The sequence below is a fragment of the Sturnus vulgaris genome, chromosome 1 (assembly GCF_052056855.1).
Source record: "Sturnus vulgaris isolate bStuVul1 chromosome 1, bStuVul1.hap1, whole genome shotgun sequence".
Lineage (NCBI taxonomy): Eukaryota > Metazoa > Chordata > Aves > Passeriformes > Sturnidae > Sturnus > Sturnus vulgaris.
In genome coordinates, this window is record NC_142243.1 from 129792186 (window position 1) to 129812154 (window position 19969).

The 19969-nt window shown below is 36.4% G+C and overlaps 1 protein-coding gene across 1 annotated transcript; it reads left to right on the top strand.

Annotated features, from left to right (window-relative positions):
• The first annotated feature begins 734 nt into the window (after positions 1-734).
• On the top strand, positions 735-19544 carry LRRCC1 (leucine rich repeat and coiled-coil centrosomal protein 1). Its single transcript, XM_014870742.2, has 19 exons — positions 735-992; positions 1067-1272; positions 1624-1689; positions 2440-2607; positions 4429-4598; positions 4696-4908; positions 5626-5819; positions 6539-6698; positions 7014-7162; positions 8207-8411; positions 10727-10866; positions 12131-12332; positions 13386-13571; positions 14729-14903; positions 15622-15785; positions 16632-16840; positions 17036-17173; positions 18508-18643; positions 19256-19544. Exons 1-19 carry the CDS (start codon positions 916-918, stop codon positions 19385-19387), a joined length of 3090 nt encoding a protein of 1029 aa, XP_014726228.2. The 5' UTR covers positions 735-915; the 3' UTR covers positions 19388-19544.
• The last annotated feature ends 425 nt before the right edge of the window (positions 19545-19969 follow it).

Below are 19969 nucleotides of genomic sequence, written 5' to 3' on the forward strand. Positions count from 1 at the left end.
ACTCTGTGTATTCTGCCATGTGCAGCTGGATTCGGATCACTATCTTAGAACAAATCAATATAACACTAAATGGCATCTTAAAGTACACATGCAACTGATTTTTATTTCACTGATCATCCTAGCATACGATTTCTATACAACAAAGGATTCTACAGAACCTCTCAGATAACATATTAATAAGGATTTTTTACTTCTGACAAAGCTGCCTGATCTCAGAAAGCCTCACTGAGGTTATCACTTGGTGGCTGGGCACGGGGACAGGCTGTCCAGGGAGGCGGCCACAGGTCCGGGCCTGACAGAGCTGCACAGGCACAGCCTGTGACTCCTGGGGACGGCCGGCGATCACTCCCGTGCGCTCCGTCCACCTCAGGATATTCCGTGATTCTCTGAAACTTAACACCGGGTGAGCACTGTAAACTACCAAAGCCCCGCCCATGTCCCCCCGCAAAGAATTCAAACCAGCCCGCTCTGTAAACCCGGCCCCTTCCTGGCCGGTGGCTGGAAGCGGCAGGAAAGCGGCAGGAGGCGGCAGGAGGCACCAGGAGACACGGCGCCCGTCCCCCGTCCCCCGCTGCCCCGCGGGCTCCGGCAGCGCCGCCTCCCTGCGACCGTAGCGGAGCGCGGCAGCGGGGCCGTGAGGCGGGGTCCGTGGCGGGGGCCGTGAGGCGGGGCCGTGAGGCGGGGCCGTGAGGCTGGGTTGTGCGGTAGGGGCCGTGAGGCGGGGCCGTGAGGCTGGGTTGTGCGGTAGGGGCCGTGAGGCGGGGCCGTGAGGCTGGGTTGTGCGGTAGGGGCCGTGAGGCGGGGTTGTGAGGCTGGGTTGTGCGGTAGGGGCTCTGAGGCGGGGCCCTAATACGTTTGTGTCCCGGCCTAAGGCGGGGAGCGCTGCCGTGGGAGACGAGGGAGGTTTGAAGCGAAATGCAATCAGCGCGGGGGCCCGGCAGGATGGCGGGGATCCCCGGCGAGCTAAGCCTTATGGATAAGGGCATTAAGAGGTGAGTGTGGACCGGCTGGGGAGCGCGGGGAGAGGCCGAGCTGCCTGGCTGATGGTGGGCGCCTCTCTCCGCAGCCTGCGGGATGTGTCCCTGAGCTCGGACCTGCACACGCTCAACGCCCACTGTAACCTCATCGCCAAGATCCAAGGGCTCGACCACCTCCGGAATCTGCAGCACTTGGATCTGTCATCAAACCAGATCCGCCGCATCGAGGGGCTCGGTTCCCTGGCTAAGCTGCGCAGTCTGAGCTTGTCCTGTAACCTGCTAACCAAAGTGGAAGGTCTGAAATGTTTATTTCTGTCCATATAACAAATTGCAAAGGTTTTCTAAGAGTCGTCTTAAATTTACTTCGGAATGTTTGCATATAATTAGGGTTATACCAAATTAGAATGGGTTAGTATGCTAACCGTTTTATAAAGTAAATTTTAAGATGTATATACAGTCTTCATAAGCCTTATCATAGCAAAATGCCTTAATTTTGAAGGAAAACCTGATTATTATGGTTATAGTTTAATATCATAATTCGTAGTTATGATCTTCAAAGGTTCACTTTGCCAGCTTTGAATTTGATGAAAGAAGAGCATTCTTCTGAAAATCTTACTGTTTATATTTTTTCCCTCATTTTGTTTAGGACTGGAAAAACTCTTCAATTTAACTTTGCTGAACTTGTCATATAATCGCATAGATGATCTCTCTGGTAAGTGATGTTGCCATGTGCTGTGCAGTACAAAGCATTTGTCTCACTTTAATTTTTAAAAACTTGACCTAGTGTATTTTGAGAAGTTTCTAGCGCTTCAAGTGCCAGTTCAGTGAATAATTCTAATAAAGGTGGCAATTGCTGCTCTTCTCAACTTTAAAGTTTTTAACACCAAAGATTGTTCTGAACTGGAATTTATTATTTAGTGTTTGGTGAGGCCAAGCTTGTTCAGAAAGTAATACAGTAAACGTTTCAGACTTACTTCAAAGATATTAATACCTTTCATTTTTATAGAATAAAAATGCAACTTTACACATGATATGGAAGTTCTCTTCTGTATCTCTTTGTTGAAATGGTCAGCTCTTACGATTTCATGCTAGAAAATCAAGAGACCTTGTAATGGAAAATTAAAATAACATTGGTAGCAATTTTGTTAGTCAGCTTGTGTTATAAAATGAAACTTCAAGGAAAAGGTTTATTTTTACATGTTTTTTAACAGTCAGATATTATTAATCTGTTTCTTTAAAGTTAGCTCACATAACTAGCTTAAGTGTTGTACTTTGTGGTAGAGTAGCCTAGGTAGTTAACATGTGGACAAGGATATGGAGCAAGTGTTCTCTCATTTCTAGTTATGGTATATTATTTAGTGAACATTTTTCAACAAGATGCTGTTTGTTCAAAACGCCACAGTCTAGGACTGTAACAGAAAACATTATTCTGTGGTTGTTTGTTTTTTTTCTAAATTTCCAGGATTTCAATCCCTTCATGGAACCAGACATAAGATTAGGCACATTGACCTTCATAGCAACTGTGTAAGCGATATTAATCACTTACTGCAGTGCACGAAGGGGTTGCGTTGTTTGACAAACCTCACGCTGGAAAGAAACGGAAAAGCCAATCCAGTTTGTCACACAGCAGGTATGGATCTCAGCTTACGTAGATAATTTGTGCTCATTAGATCAGTGATTTCCTTTAAGCTGTGAGCCATTTAATGGAGCTTACAAGTTCATTCATAAACTGGCTAGACTGCAGTAATCTAAATTCTGTTGAAATTATTTCATTTTCCATTTTAAAAAATCTTCCCCCCCCCGCGATGTATTCTCAAAATTGTAACTTGTATGCTTTGATGAGGCTCAACATAATCACTTGTGAGTCCAGAGGAGTGCCACCAACATGAGTAGAGGGATGGAGCAGCTCTCTTATGAGGAAAAGCTGAGAGAATTGGTATTGTTCAGCCTGGAGAAGAGAAGGCTTCAGGATGACCTGACTTTGTCTTTGCAGTACCCGAGAGGTGTCTACAAGGAAGGAGAGAGACTCTTTCCAGGGGCATGTAGTAACAGGACAAGGAGGAATGACCTCAAACTGAAATAGGTTTAAATTAGGAAAAAATTATTTACTGTGAAGGGTGGTGAGGCACTGGAACAGGTTGCCCAAAGTGGTTGTGGATACCCCACAGGTTGGATGGGGCTCTGAGCCACATGGTCTAGTGGAAGTGCAGGAGTATTAATATTATAAGCTGGAAGGGTGGAGAACTCAAAGAATGTGCGTAGAGATATTGAAATTTATAGACAGAGGGCAGGCACAGGAAGTAGGTAGTCTGCTACTGATAGAGACTACAAGAGAAAGATCAGTAACCGTTGGCTTTTCCTTCTTTTCCCACTGCTTTGGTCAGCAGTGACAGACTCTAGGATCCTCTGCAGTAAGTAGCATTTTCATCCAAATAGGTGGCAGGTGTTTCACTGGGCAGCATGGAGACAAGCTGTGGACGCATCACTTTCAGTTGCATTTGAGCTTCTGGTTTGGGGGTAGGTTTTTCAGGCCATTAAGATGTTACACTCTTAAGTTCAAACAAGTTAAATTGTAGCATTCTAGATTGCTGTAGGTTTTTTTAATTTTATTTGTGTGAAAGAGGAAGAATTCTTGCAGGAAGTCGGAACTGGAAGATTGATGCTTTTGTGAGAGTTTAAAGATAATTTCATTACAAAGAGTAGGACAGTAGGAATTACAACCATATAAAATAGCAACCATATCATAAGCATACAATTGATACAGGTGTAATGTATGCACAGTTCAAAAGAAACATCAGAGTTTATCGAGGAAAGCCAAATAAGGTTTTAAGTAATGTTTTTAAATGCACTCATGTTTTACAAATACATTCAGGCACTACCGAAATAGTAACAGGACTATTAAAGGTATCTGATTAACTTAGAAAATGGCACTAGTTTTCTTCTGCAAGTATTCACATGCCTCTTCATACATATGTATTTTGTGGCACTTTCAAAACTGCAGTGTTCAGCCCAAATTCTAATATATTGTAAATGCTAACTTCAATGCTTTACAGTTTCATAATGCCTTATTTCATTCACTGACAAAGACTGAAGTTGTCTAAGCCCTTTCAGAACTTTTCCATTTCATTTGCCTGCCCTTCCACTTGGTACAGCTGTTTGGGTGCAGTAGGCTGATGTTGAAAGGTCGTCTGTGCAATTGCAACGTGCTGGTGGTGGCTGGGAAATCCCTGTGTAGATCCGGACTAGACAGGCAGTTTCCCAGTTGATGTAATTTGTTATGTTGTCTGTTGAAAGCCTTAGGTGGGGAACAGTGAGATAATTGTAGATAATTCACTACTTTTTTTCTTACATTAAAAATGCAACTAATCATTTAAGATAATGAGGTACCTAAAATACACCAGACATCATCTTGGAAGATTAATTTCAATTTAAATGTGATTTTTTTCTCAAGGTTATAGAGAAACCGTTCTTCAGTCATTGCCCCAGCTAACAGTTCTAGATGGAAGAAATATTTCTGGTGAATTAGTGGATCTGACAGAAGAAAACTGTTCAGATTTGCAGTGTTTAGAAGACATTTTGGGCTCTTTGGTTTCATCTGGATGCCCTTCTTCTAGAGATCAGGTGCCATAGTTTGTGTATACTGGTTTTAAAATTGACACATTATGCTTTTATATTGCATGCAACATATTAATGCTACGAGGGTTGTCTTTTCTGGTAGAACAATGTTCCCTTACCGCTGGCGACACCGCACATCGACCAGGCACTGGCTCAGTTTCGGCAGCGTACAAGGATGCCACCAGTGCAAGGTGCCACCAGCTCCTCCACAGAGCTTGTCTCATCTTCTGAACCCGAGAAGACCCAACTTGATAAAATATTCAGTGAGATGAGGATTAAAAAAATAGAAGATCAGATTTTACAGATACTGCAAAAGGTGATTTTATTTTTTTTTCTGATAACAAAGTAATTCCTGAACCAGACTAGAGCATTTCTACTGGTATATGTGGACTGTGCTAATGTGTTCCTAATAATTTTGAGAACTTGGGAATAAAATAAAAACAAGTTCTTAAAACTGAAGATTGCACTCGGTTTCATGAATCATTCCATACAGAATAAAAACCATAGTGTATGAGAGCTATCTGATCATGTTATATTAGAAAATTCTTTTTATGTTTGTTTGGGTTTTTTTTATCCTGAAACTATCAATATACTAACAGAACCAGAGTAAAATATGAAATGCACCAAAGTGCCTGGATTATACAGTTGGTGAAAATTAATTTCACCAATAGGTGAACTTGGTCTGATATGTTTGTCATGTAATATAGTTTGTGTTGTTAACATAGGTAACATAAGTTTGTCAGGTTTGTTGGGTAGTGGTGTTTGCCACTGCCTGAGGATTTTACCAAACCTCAAGTATTTCAAAATGAAACAACTATATGTTCTCAAGCATCATGGGTTTACTTTAGCTTTAAAACAACATATTTCAGCAAGGAAGGAAGGGATTGTAAAAGTAAAGAACTGGAAGCAATTGTTTCGTTTTTGTCAAAATTATTTTGTGTGAACTTTTTTAAAAATATCCCCTGAATAAGTGTTAGAAATTAATCATTCAGAAATTGTAAAATTTCTACCTAAAACTTTGATCTCTTCTTAGGTATCTGAAAGTTCAAGACAGGAAGCTGCTCCAAGTGCTCTCAAAGCTAAGAGAGACACAGATCCAACCTCTGAGAGTGAAAATGAGAGTGGAAAAGAGAACAACAGAAAGATCATAAAAGGAAGCAAGATCCCCACTTACCATAAAAGTGCCTTATCTACAAAAGGTCATCGAAAGAAGAAAATAACTGACAGGTATCTCAGTGTTTACTATATAAAGCCAAAATTAATTAAACTGAATATTATCAGCATGAACATAGTTTTAACTTCAAACATTTCACTGAGAGTGGCAGGTTGAGTAAATCACGTCAGTTAATAGTGCCCTGAAAATGAGTAGCTAATGAGTTCAGTTGTTTCTCCAGATGAGCCATTCCATTCTTCAGGTGAGAAGGAAATTGAACTGAAGATTCCAAAACACTTTCAAAATCTTAACAACTTATATTTCCATTTTTTTAAATTGTGGTGACAGAAGAGTTATCCACAGATGGCACTGAGTAATTAGAAAATGAAAGATTCATGGTGTCAGAACAATGGTCAAGAATATATATCCTTGATGAAGCTGAGGAAGCCATTGTGATTTGTTTGATTTATTTGGTGAATATCAGATGTGATGAGTAGAAGACAATACAAATTGGAATATATTTGTTCAGTCAGCCACAGCAGTTCTACAGCTACTCTACTCTTACGTAATTATTTCATGTGTATGTGATCACGAGATGGTTTTGGGTAGCATCTACTAGTTGTAAGTGTCTTTTAGAGCTGAATATTTGAATTTAACTGTCTCTGTGGTTTGATTGAAGATTATTTTCTAAATGGTTTTGAACTCTCTAGTATTCAGCTGCTGCACAGAACTGTAATTTTTTTTCATTTAGAAGTGTCTGAATCTGCCATTACTGTTTAAACTCTGCATATAGGGAAGAGAAGAAGAGTTCCTCGAAATGTTCATGCTCCAGTGAGAAAGACTTTAATTTTAAAGTAGTGGGAAGAAAAGCTGAAATACTAACTGGAAAACAGAGGAATATGGAAAAAATAGAAGAATGTAATTCGAATCCCATAGAGGAATCAACATACAGAGTAGGTTTTGCATCATTTCAAGTTAAATATGAGTATATCGTCATCTGAAGCCTGGTCAAACTAAAACTGGAGGTGACAAAAATAATTGCATGTAGATATTACCAAAAGTAGTGGAGTTCTTGTAGTGTCAACTGGGAGAGGATATATTTTTTTCACTTTTATGGGAGTTTTTGGCCTGGTCACTTGCAATTCCTTCTGTCATCCATGAATTCCAGAAAGACAAAATCTTGTTCTACAATTATAAATATTGTTTGTAATTTTTGGCTATACTTGAATGTTTCCTAGTAAGTTGATGCTTATCACATTCTTACTAAGGCACTGATTCAAGAACTGGATCAGGAGAAAGAAAGGAGGTGGAAAGCAGAGCAAGCAGAGAAGAAATTATTAGAGCATGTCAGTGAGCTACAAAAGCATGCAAAAGAAGAAAAGAATATTCAGAGTATGGCTATATACAACACAGACAGGTAGGGAAACAATGCTGTAGTCCAAGAGTTTGTTTTGGGATTTTTTTTGGGTTTCCAGTAATTCATTTCATAGGCTTAAGAAACAAGGACAGCTTTAAAAAATATACTTGAGAATATAGAGAAGTAGAGCTTGAATTTCTCTCAGTATTACCTAGTGAAATTCCCTTCTGCAGCTTTTGTCTTGTTCTTGTCATAGAACAATATCAATGTGCCACTTTCCTCCATTTTTAGCCATTGCTTTCCAAACAATCTGTATCATAACTGTACCTTCAGTTCAAGCTCTAGTAGCTGTCCCGTATCATACTTCTGCCTTCTGTGTCCCAGTCTCCCTTTCCATATATACCTAGAGTGTTCTTTTCTTTTTTCTGTGTGGCACGTTAGAACAAAAATATTTCTGGCCAGCCAGAGTTGGCCAACAGGCAGTGCAGGGCAGGCCTAGCACATCTTCAGAGACTTGGTTGTCACCATGTTTGTGTGTTCTGAGCATCAGCCTTTTTTTAAAAGATCTCCTTACTTTTTTTTTTCAAGATCTCCATATTTTTGGAGATGTCTGCTCCATTTGTCTTTTTCTTAACTGTATTTGTCAAAGCCATATTTTCTTTCTTTTAGGAAGAACCAAGTAATGTGCTTCCTGAGTTACCATCCATGATTGACTCTGAATATTTCTTCTTTTTACCTTTTTGTTTTAGGTTAACTTCCTACCTTTATATTGTACTCATCTAATTTATACCATCTTCTATAAGAGGCTTATTATGTTCCTGTAAAGTAAAGTAATACTGGAACGTCATTTCCTAAAGATGTATCTATGAGGTTGTCTCCATCTCAGGTTTTTTAAAATGAATCTCCATATAGTAATGCTACACATGACTTAAGTAATAGTTTATGTCTCTTGAAACAGTTTTATATGACTGCTATAAATAGTAGAACTCAGTAAAAAACAAGACATGTTGTTACAACAGCTGCTAATGCCTTTTTCTCAATATATTTGGCATCAAACTTATAAGTAAAATGTTTGCAATACAACTTTAGTGTGTTTATTCTCAGGTTAAAGGAATTGATATTGGAAGAAAGAGCTGCCAAAGCAAGACTGCAAGCATATGTCCAACAGTTGAAAGGTGAAACTGAAAGGCTTACTAATGAGCTAAATCAGGCAAAAAATAAAGAAGCAGAATATCAGAAGGCCATGCAAGCTTTGGAAGAAACACTATCCAAGATGGAGACACAGAGATTGCAGCAACGAGCAGCAGAGGTAAATATTTTTCATGACCAAATAATGCAATGGCAACCATAGTTCCTGAAAGAAATACTAAATTTTACTAGCATTGAGTCTGAGTTGTCCACAATAAAACCTGGGGCTTTTTTTCTGCATAGTAGTAGTTGATAACAGGTATCCATTTTAATTGTCAATGAAGGTATTTTATAGATGGTGGCCTTAAGATAAAGGAGAACAAGTCCTATATACTTAACACTGAGAGTTGATATTTTCTGAAAATACAGAGTGACAAAGACAAGTTTTTAAAGTTCTAAAATCAATAGACATCTTACTACTGGGATGGAAATCTGGTGGTTCTGTTTGCTTTGCTGATCTAAAGAATTTTAGATGCTTCTAATTGCAACCAGAACAAAACACTAATTGCTGAGAACGTTAAAGATTCTGGTTAGTTTATGTGATGTTTTGTGTTTGTTTGGGATTTTTTGGTTTTGTTTTTACAGCTGGAGAAAATAACAATGCTTTTGTAGTGAGAGGCTCTTTGTGTATACAAATATGAGATGAAGATGGACCAGATACTGCGACTGTTTATTTCTGAAAAATTAATTGCTGAATTTTCAGTGTCCTCCAATATCTATTCCTTTTGTTTGTTTATATTACTGTGTTAGTCCATTCCTGTGTCACTGAGTTTAGAGGAAATGAATATTAACACATCCATCCTGAAAAGTCTTTGAACTGATAGTGTGGCGCTCTAGAAGCAGTGTTGTTCAGGTTGCCTGAAAGGAATGCGAATCAGGGAGTGTGCTGACAGACAAAGTGCAAAGTACCATCCAAAACACCCTCTACTTAGGCTTCTCTTTGGGCACTTGAGTGGCTCTTCCATTTCTTCTTTAGCTGTAGATATCCTAGAGCTACTATGGAATCTAGAAGTGGCCTTCAGTTTAGATCAGGTATCCAACTGTCAGTTTGAAAAGTACTAAATTTAGTGATTTGGAGAACAGGAGAGTGGGATTTGCATATGTGTGTGTGTTTTTCTTCTGTCCCATAAGAATGGAAATGCCTTATTAATGTATGAGGCTTTTATTTTCCCTTCAATGAGTTTGTAGAAATAAGCAATCTCTTTTGGTGGTAGTAACATTGTTTTTATTAAGGGAAGGTTTTTATTCCTGTCTTTAAGATTTGTAGCAAATACTCCTTAATAATTATGTTTCAAAGAATAATCACGATGCTCTCAAAACTAAATCCTCTTTTTGAATGTTCAGATTTAATATACTTTGGGCCTCTTATCAATTCCAAGATTAAGATATTCTAGAACATTTCATAGAGCTTTCTTATTGTACATCCTGGCATTTACTTTCAGTGGTAAATTATGGTTACTCCACGTAGCCACCACTGTTTAAAGCCTTCAGTCAGCATTACTAGATGACTTCTTGAAGGGATTCAAGATGAGTAAGTTTACTATGCATCTAAATGTGTATCCTATTCCCTTGTTCTTCCTTTACATTTTTGTCAAAATGTGTTCCTGCTTCATATTTTTAAGTGCTTCAATTTAGGAGAGAATTGATTCTCTTCTTCCACAAAATAAAGGAATACAGTGTGGTGTGTCTAAAAGTTACTCATTAAACTATTGATGAAAAGGCTTAACATATAGAACATAAGAACTTAGCCTTCTGAAGTGTCCTGATTTTGAATTACCATTTAATGAGTAATCAAAACCCTTTTTATAACTTTTTTCATGTCTTTTTTCTTCATATTGAATCAGAACTGAGTCTTATAGACTTAAGCCTTTTAAATACAAAATGGAATTACTCATAAAAGCTTGGAAAAATGGAAAAAGTGGAGTATGCCATCTGGTGTTTATACTGATTCTACATTTTTTGTAAAATCATTAGAAAGCAGCTCTGTTCAGCAACTCTAAACTGTACAAATCAGAAAGATGGAGATTTTTACAAAAGTGGAATGTTAAAAAAATGAAGTTAATGTTGAATACATCTAAAAATGTTTCGTTTAAAACTAAAACAAGTCTTACAAGAAAAGAGTTTCTAATTGAGGAAATCATTATGCCAATGCACTTCTTGCACTTCTGCAGGACACCTTAAAGTTCTTTACAAATTAAGTAAACACCCTTGGTTCTTTGTTAAGGTTGCTTTTTGAGTTGTAAGTAAGTCTTTATTTTAAACATCTTGTCTTAAATTTCTTGAAGTGTTACAATATATTAAGAAGACAAAAAACCAAAACCAAGCAAAAAACCCCAATCAAAAAAATACTTAGAAAATACCTGTTCCTTTATGTTCTAGTATAGAACCTGAAGACTAAAGTTTTAAGAAAATCTTGCTCTTGTCTTTATGACACAGATGAAACAGGTACAAGAAGCAGAACTCAAAGCATCAGCCAATGAAAGAGAAGTACAGTTACTTCGAATATCTGTCCGACAACAGAAGGAGAAGGTAAAACATCTACATGAGCTTCTTGTATTAAGAGAGCAAGAGCAAAGGTATGGGGTCATTATGTTCTTTTCACAAGTTAATAGAGATGCTTGTGTTGCCAACATGTCTTTTTAAATGTGTCCTCCAGTATGGATGTGTTTTTCTTTGGGTTTGGTTTCTTTTACGTTTTTTTGATTAATGGGAGAGATGGTCTTTGTGAAAATGTAGAGGCCTTCCCACACATTTTCTTGCTCATTTAAGAATATCGTGTAGATTCCTGACTCATAAGTTCATGTAGGTGACTCCCAGCCTCTCATGTAAAAAGTTCTTGTCTTATAATATGGCCTCATTCTTTATTTTAAATACTTGATCTGTAATCCAGGAATAATCAGATAAAAATAAATTGTATTTGAATTGCTGTCTGAAGAGCTGTATATGCTACAGTAACACAAAGTGTTCCAAAAAATCGATCAGCCTCTGCAGTATCTTTCTCATTGGGTAGAGGGTGAGCTACTTCCCTGGCTGTTTTCCTCTTTGAAAATTTCCATTTTCTGGAGAATACTTGAGGTCAAGTTCTGTGGTGTTCAGCTAATACAATCAAATATATAGACAAGCTATATCAAGAAGTATTATGTATGGAAGGTTCTTAATAAAATAAGGTGGTTAAATTTGCTAAATTTTACAGGGAAAATGTATTCAGATACCAAGAAAATTGCACGTTTAGATGGGAAGAATCTTACAGCTTTTGTTTTGAAAACTTTCAATAGTTACCTCATAAAGCTCCAAAAGATATAACATGAAGGACACTGGATGTTTTTAAATTTTTTTTTTTTTTTTTTTGCTTTAAAGTAGATGACCAGAGTAGTTTTGAAGGGTGCATTTGCTTCAACATTGACCTTTTAGGTGCCTGTTGCTGCTATTTTTCAGTTCTTGGGTCTAAGTGAATAGCAGCAGTTGTTGGGTGAGGGTGAAAAGAATGACTGCAAAAGAGGGTGTCTGGCTGTACAGGGCTTTTCTCTGACTTCCAGATGTTTGTTAACAGGAGAGCAAACAAGTGCTAAATCACAGCAAAAGCACAATTGAATAATTTCTACAAATGTTTGAATTTAAAAAATAGGATATTCTTTTGGGTGTTTTTAACAGTAGTCAATAGAATTTTCCTCATGCCAGGGCCATTGTCAGAGATGATTGAAGGCTGTCTGTGAGTTGAAGGAATTTATCTTATTTATTATGTAATTCATCATCCTTGTTCAGTAAGACCAAGGAAATGAATTAAAACAGCATTGTGAGATCCTGCAGTTCATGTCTCAAGTGTATGCTTGATAATTTCAGGAAAGAACTTGGAACCCGAGTTACTTTAAATGGACCTGAATTTCAAGATGCTTTGTCAAAAGAAGTGGCTAAAGAGGAGCAGAGGCATGAACAGCATGTTAGAGAACTGCAGGAGAAAATTAACATGTCAAACCAGAAGTATAAAGAGTTAGAAAATGAATTTCATTTAGCTTTAACTATCGAAGCAAAAAGGTTTAATGAGGTAAGACTAAGAGAACATTTCATCTTACACTAGGTGGGGTTGTAGTTTTCTTAAATGTGTTGAATTTGGGTGGATATTCTGGGTGTGGTTTTTTGGTGTTTTGTTGGATTGGTTTTTTGTCCCTATGATCTTTGCTCCAAGGATTCATGCAAAAATACTGGTAGATAGGTTTGCAATATCAGTGATTAGAACAATGACAGCAAATGCCAAGTCAGCACTCAAAAACCCCAAAATCAAAAGAAATGTTAAAAATCCTTTCTGATGTTATTAATTTCTTTTAAAATATGTTGACCTTCAATTAGAATATATTTAATTACAGTAAAATCTCTTCTTTTGTTTTTATCTTCGTAAGGTTATAATTAAATATATACAAGCGTATTTAGTAATATAGTTCATTATTGTGTAAATTTTCAAAATTGAATTTTGGATATGCATTTTGAAACTCAAATTCAAAACTTACTTGCTAAATTCCTTAGAGTATTTATTTCTGTGGCTAGTATTTACATGTTTTATATGTTGAATAAAATATTAAATACTTCACCTTAAACTTGGCTTTCTTTGTTTTAAATAAGTTTTAAGTAGATGGGAGAAGAGGGGAAAGAAAAGACAGGGGTTGTACCCTTCAAATCTTTCTGTTGCAAGAAAAAAAGGCTTGAATTGACTTTGTCCTTCTTTTGAGATTTTAATGTCAATTTTAACAATAAAATTAAATGAAGGCATTGCTTTTAGTTTCCAAGTCTGGTTTTTCTGCTCTGCTTCCCATCCACCCATGATTTTTTTTTCTGTGTCTGGGGGTTCTTTTTGTTTGTTTGGCTTTTTTTGTTATGTTTTGTTTGGTTTGGGAGTCTTTTTACAAATATGTAGCTGGGTAGGACCAGTTTTTCAAGTTGAAGTTTCACGAACAAACCAGGAGAAAACCGGTTTCAGATATTCATTAACTTTTCATATACATTTGGTGTCTTCACTTGAAATTCAAATGTCACTTTTGTTTATATATGCACTGTTTTTTTCCAAATGTTAGCATTTTTCAAGTCTTGTCTTTTAAAATTTTAGGTAAAACAGGGTTTTGAAAAAGTTTCTGCTGATCTAGTTGAACACAAACAAGCCCTATTTGAGTTAGAACTACGGGAAAAAGACATGACAAGTCTGATCCAAGACCTGACAAATTTAGTGGAAGAACAGAAAACAAAAATTGCAGAATTAATAAAATCAAACGAAGAAGCCACTGCAAACCTAAAGGTATTTGTTTCAAAACATTTCACTACATAAATTATTTTTTGTGATGTTTCATCTATAAAAGTGAATGATTCCATACAAGCTTGATTAACTAAAAGACACAGGCTTCCTGTTGCACTAAAACCCAGTAGTGCATGTCAGCCTTTATTCTTGCATCTTGCACTTCTATTGCTCACAAACACTGCTCGCCGTACAGAAGAACGTTGACTTGTTCATGAATGTGCACTCCTTGCCCTGTGAGCAGTAGCAGTTTGTATATATCAGTTGGTCAATCAAAATTGCATTAATATCCCTGACCCCTTGTAAATTCAAAGAAATGGAACATGCTTCTGCATTGCTCACTGTGTACGAAGTAAACATGTAATTGAACAAATAATGCAGCTTAGTATCTCCTAGTTGTATAATATTAGAAGTGTTATTCATTATTCACTACTTGTCAGATTTTAATCTTAAATACCGTGGGCAGTTGCTTTGTGGTAACATATTCTAGTACTATTCTATTATCTGTAAATAATTTTTTTAAATCTAAAGGATATAATTTTGCAATGGTTGTGAGATCCAGTCCAGCTTTGTGATAAAACTTGAGTGCAGTACAACCTCTGCACAGCTGTTACTAATCTCCCCTCTACATGTTGTTAGGGTGCCCAAACATTTTGTTGTTATGCAGAATAGGATTCTGCCAGTCAGTGATGCTTTTAAGAAAAAAAAATTGAAAAATACTTATATTAAATAGCTGTAATCTGTAAAACAAAAGGTAGATTGGATAATTGAAGATACATATGTATCACTGGAAGTGAAAGTACATCCCAGCTTCTGTCTTCTGATTCAGTTTTTAATATCTTTACTTTCTCTTGCTTTTCTTGATTTGTGCATTTATAATTCTAAATGGGTTTTTATGATGACATTGATATTTTAGAGTGGGTATTTAGAAGTAACCTTTACATTTTTCTGGGATTGAAGTATGTCTTTTTGAAGCAAACATTTGTGTTTCACAACTGGAATGAGATGCAGCTAGAACCCTCAATGCAAGCAGAGTATTTCTCAGTTAACTTAATTTGGTGTATATAAGGATTACTTTCCTAACCCCTTAGTATTGATTTGAAATTTTGAATATTGTTTTAAATTATCTTACTGTCTTTTCCCAATGTTTGTTCATACAGTGTCGAACTGGAGAACTTGAAACTGTGGTTGAGGAGGACAAACAAAAGGCTGTTCAAGTAGAACTTCTAAAAAAGGAAAATGGAAAACTTATTTCCCAGCTGACAGCCCAGGAATCTGTGATTGATGGATTAAAAATGGAAAGAAAAATATGGGGGCAGGAGTTGGCAGAACAGGGTAAAATAGTGGGGTTTTTTTCTTTTGCAGAGAAAATGGTGGTGTTCAATATCTTACATGTTAAATAAATACTCCAATATAGTTTTAATCATGACAGGGTCCTTGAATGCCTTCCTGATCTTATCCAGTTGTAAAGATGATGTGCAAAAATAGATGTTCTGTGGCACATGGGCTGATACAGGATCTGTAACAGCAGTTGTGGGAGTCAGCTGTGAATACAGTTTATCTGTTTCCTGAAAACGTGAAAGTACCATAAAGTTGTACAAAGAACTTTTAAACATGAAACTAGAAAAACAAGGATTTGTAAATAATGTTATGTAATGCTTCTTGTCTAGCAAGGAAGTCTAATATGGAAATATCAGGATATATCTTAAAAGAGTGTTAAATGCTGAGACGAATAAAAGTTTGGGCATTTTTCTCTGTTCCTGTGACTCAGCACCACCTTGTGGTCTTTTGGGATCTGTAATAATTACTGTCAACTATTTTTCAGAGAAGTTTTTAGAAAGGATAAAACACAGGCCTTCAGTTCTGCTTTTTCTCTTAAGTGTTACCTACCTACAGATTCAATCCCTACAGTGCTTCCACTGGGCAAAGTAGTCTATACTTTGGTTTGTAAGGCTCTTACCTTCACCTCCCCCAGCCCAATCTCCCATTTTTCCACATCTTAAAATAATCTACAACATGAGTTGCAGTAATGTGAATATCCTGTTTTGTTCAGGAGCTCATCTTGCACAAGATCGAGGGAAACTGGAGGCAAAAATTGAAGCTTTAACAAATGAGATTGACACGTTAAAAAAGCAAAAGGAACAGGACAGTGATACCATAAAAATTAAAAACAAAATAGTGGATGATCAGACAGAAACAATTAGGAGACTAAAAGAAGTAAGTGCCATATCTGACAATTTGTATGCTTAACTTTCTCTGCAAGTCTTAATTTTAGCTATCACAAAGCCTATGATAAAAGCTGGGTCTGCACTCGTAGTTTTCCAACTCATAAATCACAATCAGACTGTCAGTGGCAATTCATTTCACTGAGAGCAGAAGAGGGTTTTTTATTAAATTGATGCACAATGATGCTACTTTGAACCTCTCATTGAACTATATTTATGTACAGACTTTCTTCTCTTTGCCTTGCTTCAGTTTATTCTTGATAATGATTTTGAGAGGTAAAACTAGGATAGCATAATTCTTCCTGAGTGTTTACAAGAAAAGGAAAAATAATTTTTAAAAGTTTATTTCACATTTATTTTATGACTTAATTTTTATTTTGTTCTTATAAAACAGTATTTTGGCAGCAGAGGTAATATGTTTTGTCCTAGTAATTCTATTTGTCTCATTTAGAGACTTAAAACTTTACCTTATTAATCAAAATTTTGTAGCATGTTATGTCAGTTAAAGTTAGATGCATTACTCATTGTTAGATTGTGAGCTCAGGGACTTACATATAAGTTGTTTATTCAACTCTTATGTAGAAGAAGAGTTCAAAATAACTTTTTTCTCGTCTTGCTTTCAGCCTCAGATTTATGTTTCGATGAGTTTTTTTAATTCAGACTTCTTTCAGATGAAGATGAAGTAACTATCACTTTACTAAGTGTTCTTCATACATTCAGAAGAGTAAACTTTTATGTTCTTCTCTGCTGTATTCTGTTGTAGACTAAACACATACTCTTAAGGGCTAACAATAAAGTTCAGGAAGTTTATGCATTTTAAAATATTTCTCTTCTAAAGGGCTTACAAGAAAAAGATAAACAAATTAAAAAAAAACATGAAGAAAATCGGGAAGCTCAGAAATTGCTTCAAGTACAGTTGGATGAAAAAGCTGCTGAATGTGAAAAGCTAATGGAAAAATTAGAAAGGCAAAATGAAAGAAAAGAGGAATTAAAGCAACTGCTAGAAGAAAAAGAAGTAGAACTTGATGACATTAAGAATGCACACAGGTGATACATACAAATCACAATAATTCTTTGGGATCATTGTATGTAACACTGCTCTGAAGTTATCCTATAATCAGAGAGTACTCACTTGCTATTAAAACCCACAGAAATGAGGGAAAATGGAAGCATGATAAAATTTTATGCCTTCCTAAGAAGTGGTGTTTACATTCATTGTAAATATATGCATTTTATTTTCAGTGCACTGAAAAAGAGGTGGCAAGGTAAAGGAGAGCTGTTAAGCCAGCTGGAGGTACAGGTTAAACAAATGAAGGAGAACTTTGATTTCAAAGAGAAGAAGCTGATTGAAGAGAGGAATAAAAGTCTTCAAAGTCAAAGGTGAACACTGTAACAGTTTATTTTGTGACTTCTCAGTTACTGCAGAGTTATAGTATTAATAACTGCAGAAATGCTTGATTATGTGGTGAAAGAATGTGTAATAGCTTTTTAACTACTTGGTGAGACCAGTTACAAATGGCCTAGAAGGAATTCTTGCAGTAATGGTGACTTAACTTCATGGAACTGGCATTCAGTTACAGCATTTGGCATCTGAACTTCTCAATTTCCATTTTCTTTACAAATAGCCTCATCCCATCAATCCAACCTGCCCCAATCCCTTCTGTAGAGCCTCCCTGCCCTCCAGCAGATCAATACTCCTGCCCAACTTGGTGTCTGTTAATCACTGTTTGAGTCTGACTGTTTCTAAATCACTTGTCATTCTTTTCCCATACAAATAGCAAGATTTTTAATTTATTGTCTTATTCCTTTTGTACTGTCAATTTCTTTGATCAATTCATAGTTAAATATGAGATGATACAGAAACAAGTACTCATAACCCAGACAATTATTTCATATGCTTCTGGAATGATGAAGAAGTGTGCTAGACTGATGCCTGTGATAAGTTTAGATTCTTACTGTTATTTTTACTTTATTCTTTGTCCCCTTCTCATGTTTTTCTTGCTTCCTCCCAACTATTCTTGAGAAAATACCAGCTAGTTAATAAGACTGCATAAAAAGAAAAAAACAGAACCACAACAAATTAACAACAAATAACAATAACAAAAAAAAACAAACTAAACAAATCACCTGAAATAGTCAATAGTATTGGGGTTTGGAATTGTTAGAAGATCAATAGTGAAACAGAAATTTTTGTTCTAAATAATTCTGGTTTGTTTCAGAATTTCGTTGTACATTAATTGTATAAATTTGCCTTGTTTATTGTTCCTGCATATTTAAGAATGATCCCCTAAAAGCAGAATTTGCTTGGAGTTAAAGAAATGCTTCTTTGCAGTGAAGGGCACACTTTTCTATTTCTGTGAGAGACAGGCTCACAGGCTGTTCACAGGATCACACAGTTCATTCACTCCTTGGGAACCAAAAGCATTATAAGGAGATGTTTGAAAAAAACAGGTGGACTTCTCAGCCATGTTGACAGTAGCAAGCCCTAATCTTCATATCCATTGCTAGTGATTAAATGCCTCTTCTAAGAGAATGCCAGAAGTCCTAAACACAGTGCATAAAGCTAGAACATCTACTTGAGAAAACAGAACACTTCTACCAATATATGTGTCTTCATGCTTAAGTTATTGAAACCTTATCAAAGGCAGAGTTGGACAAAGCAAAATACTTCAGTAATTGCAGGACTGTGATTTTTTTTTTCAATCTTTTTTTAGGATTGCTGTGGAAAAGCTTCATAAAATGGATAATGCTTTCAGAAAACAACTTGAGTCAGTGTTGGCAGCACATCAAGAAGAACTCTTGCACCTGGAAAATGAAAAGGAAAAACAAATTGAAGCAGCAAATGAAAAAGTAATTTTAATACTCAATTTATACATTTATTGTATTTGCATTTTTATTCTACAGCTGCTACAAGAGTGCTGCTTGGAAGTCTCCTGTTTGAATCTATCAGTCTGACTCTTGATGGAAACAGTCCTGGTTTAGTACTCAATCTTTGCATAGCAAGAAAATCTCTAGGCTTGTGCCATTGTAATGTTTTATATTCAGGCAAAGTAAAGCTCCATGCTAGGCAGCTATTATGAATCAATAACTAAACATTTCCTTATCTATACAGGCAAAAGTAATGATGACTATGCCAGATTATCCATTTAACTCACCTATGCCAACCTTAACTGTTATAGTTTCTGTCATCTACTGCATTCTTCCTTAACATGACAATTGGTGGTTTTTTTCCATAAGTTTTCTGGATTGATACAGTACTTACTACCTCCTAGCAGATTAATACATTTTTTTAAAGAAAAAATTCCGCTACTGCATCCAGTAACAAGAGTAATGCATTGTATATTCAAACATAAGCATATAACTCTTGCATTGCTTATCAGTGTTAAAAATTGCCAAGATTATATGGGTTTAGGTCTACTAAGAAAAGCAAGAATTCTACTTCATCTCTGTGTGCTCTTTCAGGTCTACTCTGTTGAAGAAGAAATGCGGGAACTTCTGCAAGAAATGGCAAACAATAAAAAAGCCATGGAAAGTAAAATACGACGACTTACACATGCGCTGAATGATATTCAACAAGGCTTTGAAGGTTATTAATATTTATATTAAAAATGTATATTACACAAGCAGTTTCATCCACTGCAATGCACATTTCCTTGTTTTGTAGAGAATTAAGTTTTTGTTGTATATTTTGATAGTTCAAGGAGCAGACAAATGTTTTTACATTATTTTCATAATAAATAGTTATTTCGAACCTTGGTTTACATTCAGCTGCTGTCAAAATAGGTCAAAACGTGTACAGATGAAAAGCATCATATGTAATTAGGAATTAGCATTTTTAATAAGAGAAAAGGAGGTTGGAAAGTTCTAAGCCAAGAGCTTGAAGCTTTGCTTCAGTGAGGTCAAGATTCTTGTAAAGAGAGAACCAAGAATGTTGAATCACAGAAGGGCTTGGTTTGAAAGGGACCTTAAAGATCATCCAGTTCCAACACCTCTGCCATGGGGGACACCTTCCACTAGATCAAGTTGCTTAGAGCCCCATCCAACTTGGCCTTGAATACTTCCAGAGGTGGGGCATTCACAACCTTTTTGGACAACTTGTTCCAGTGCCTCACCACCCTCACAGTAAGGAATTCTTTCCTATTAGCTAATCTACACCTACTGTCTTTCAGTTTAAAA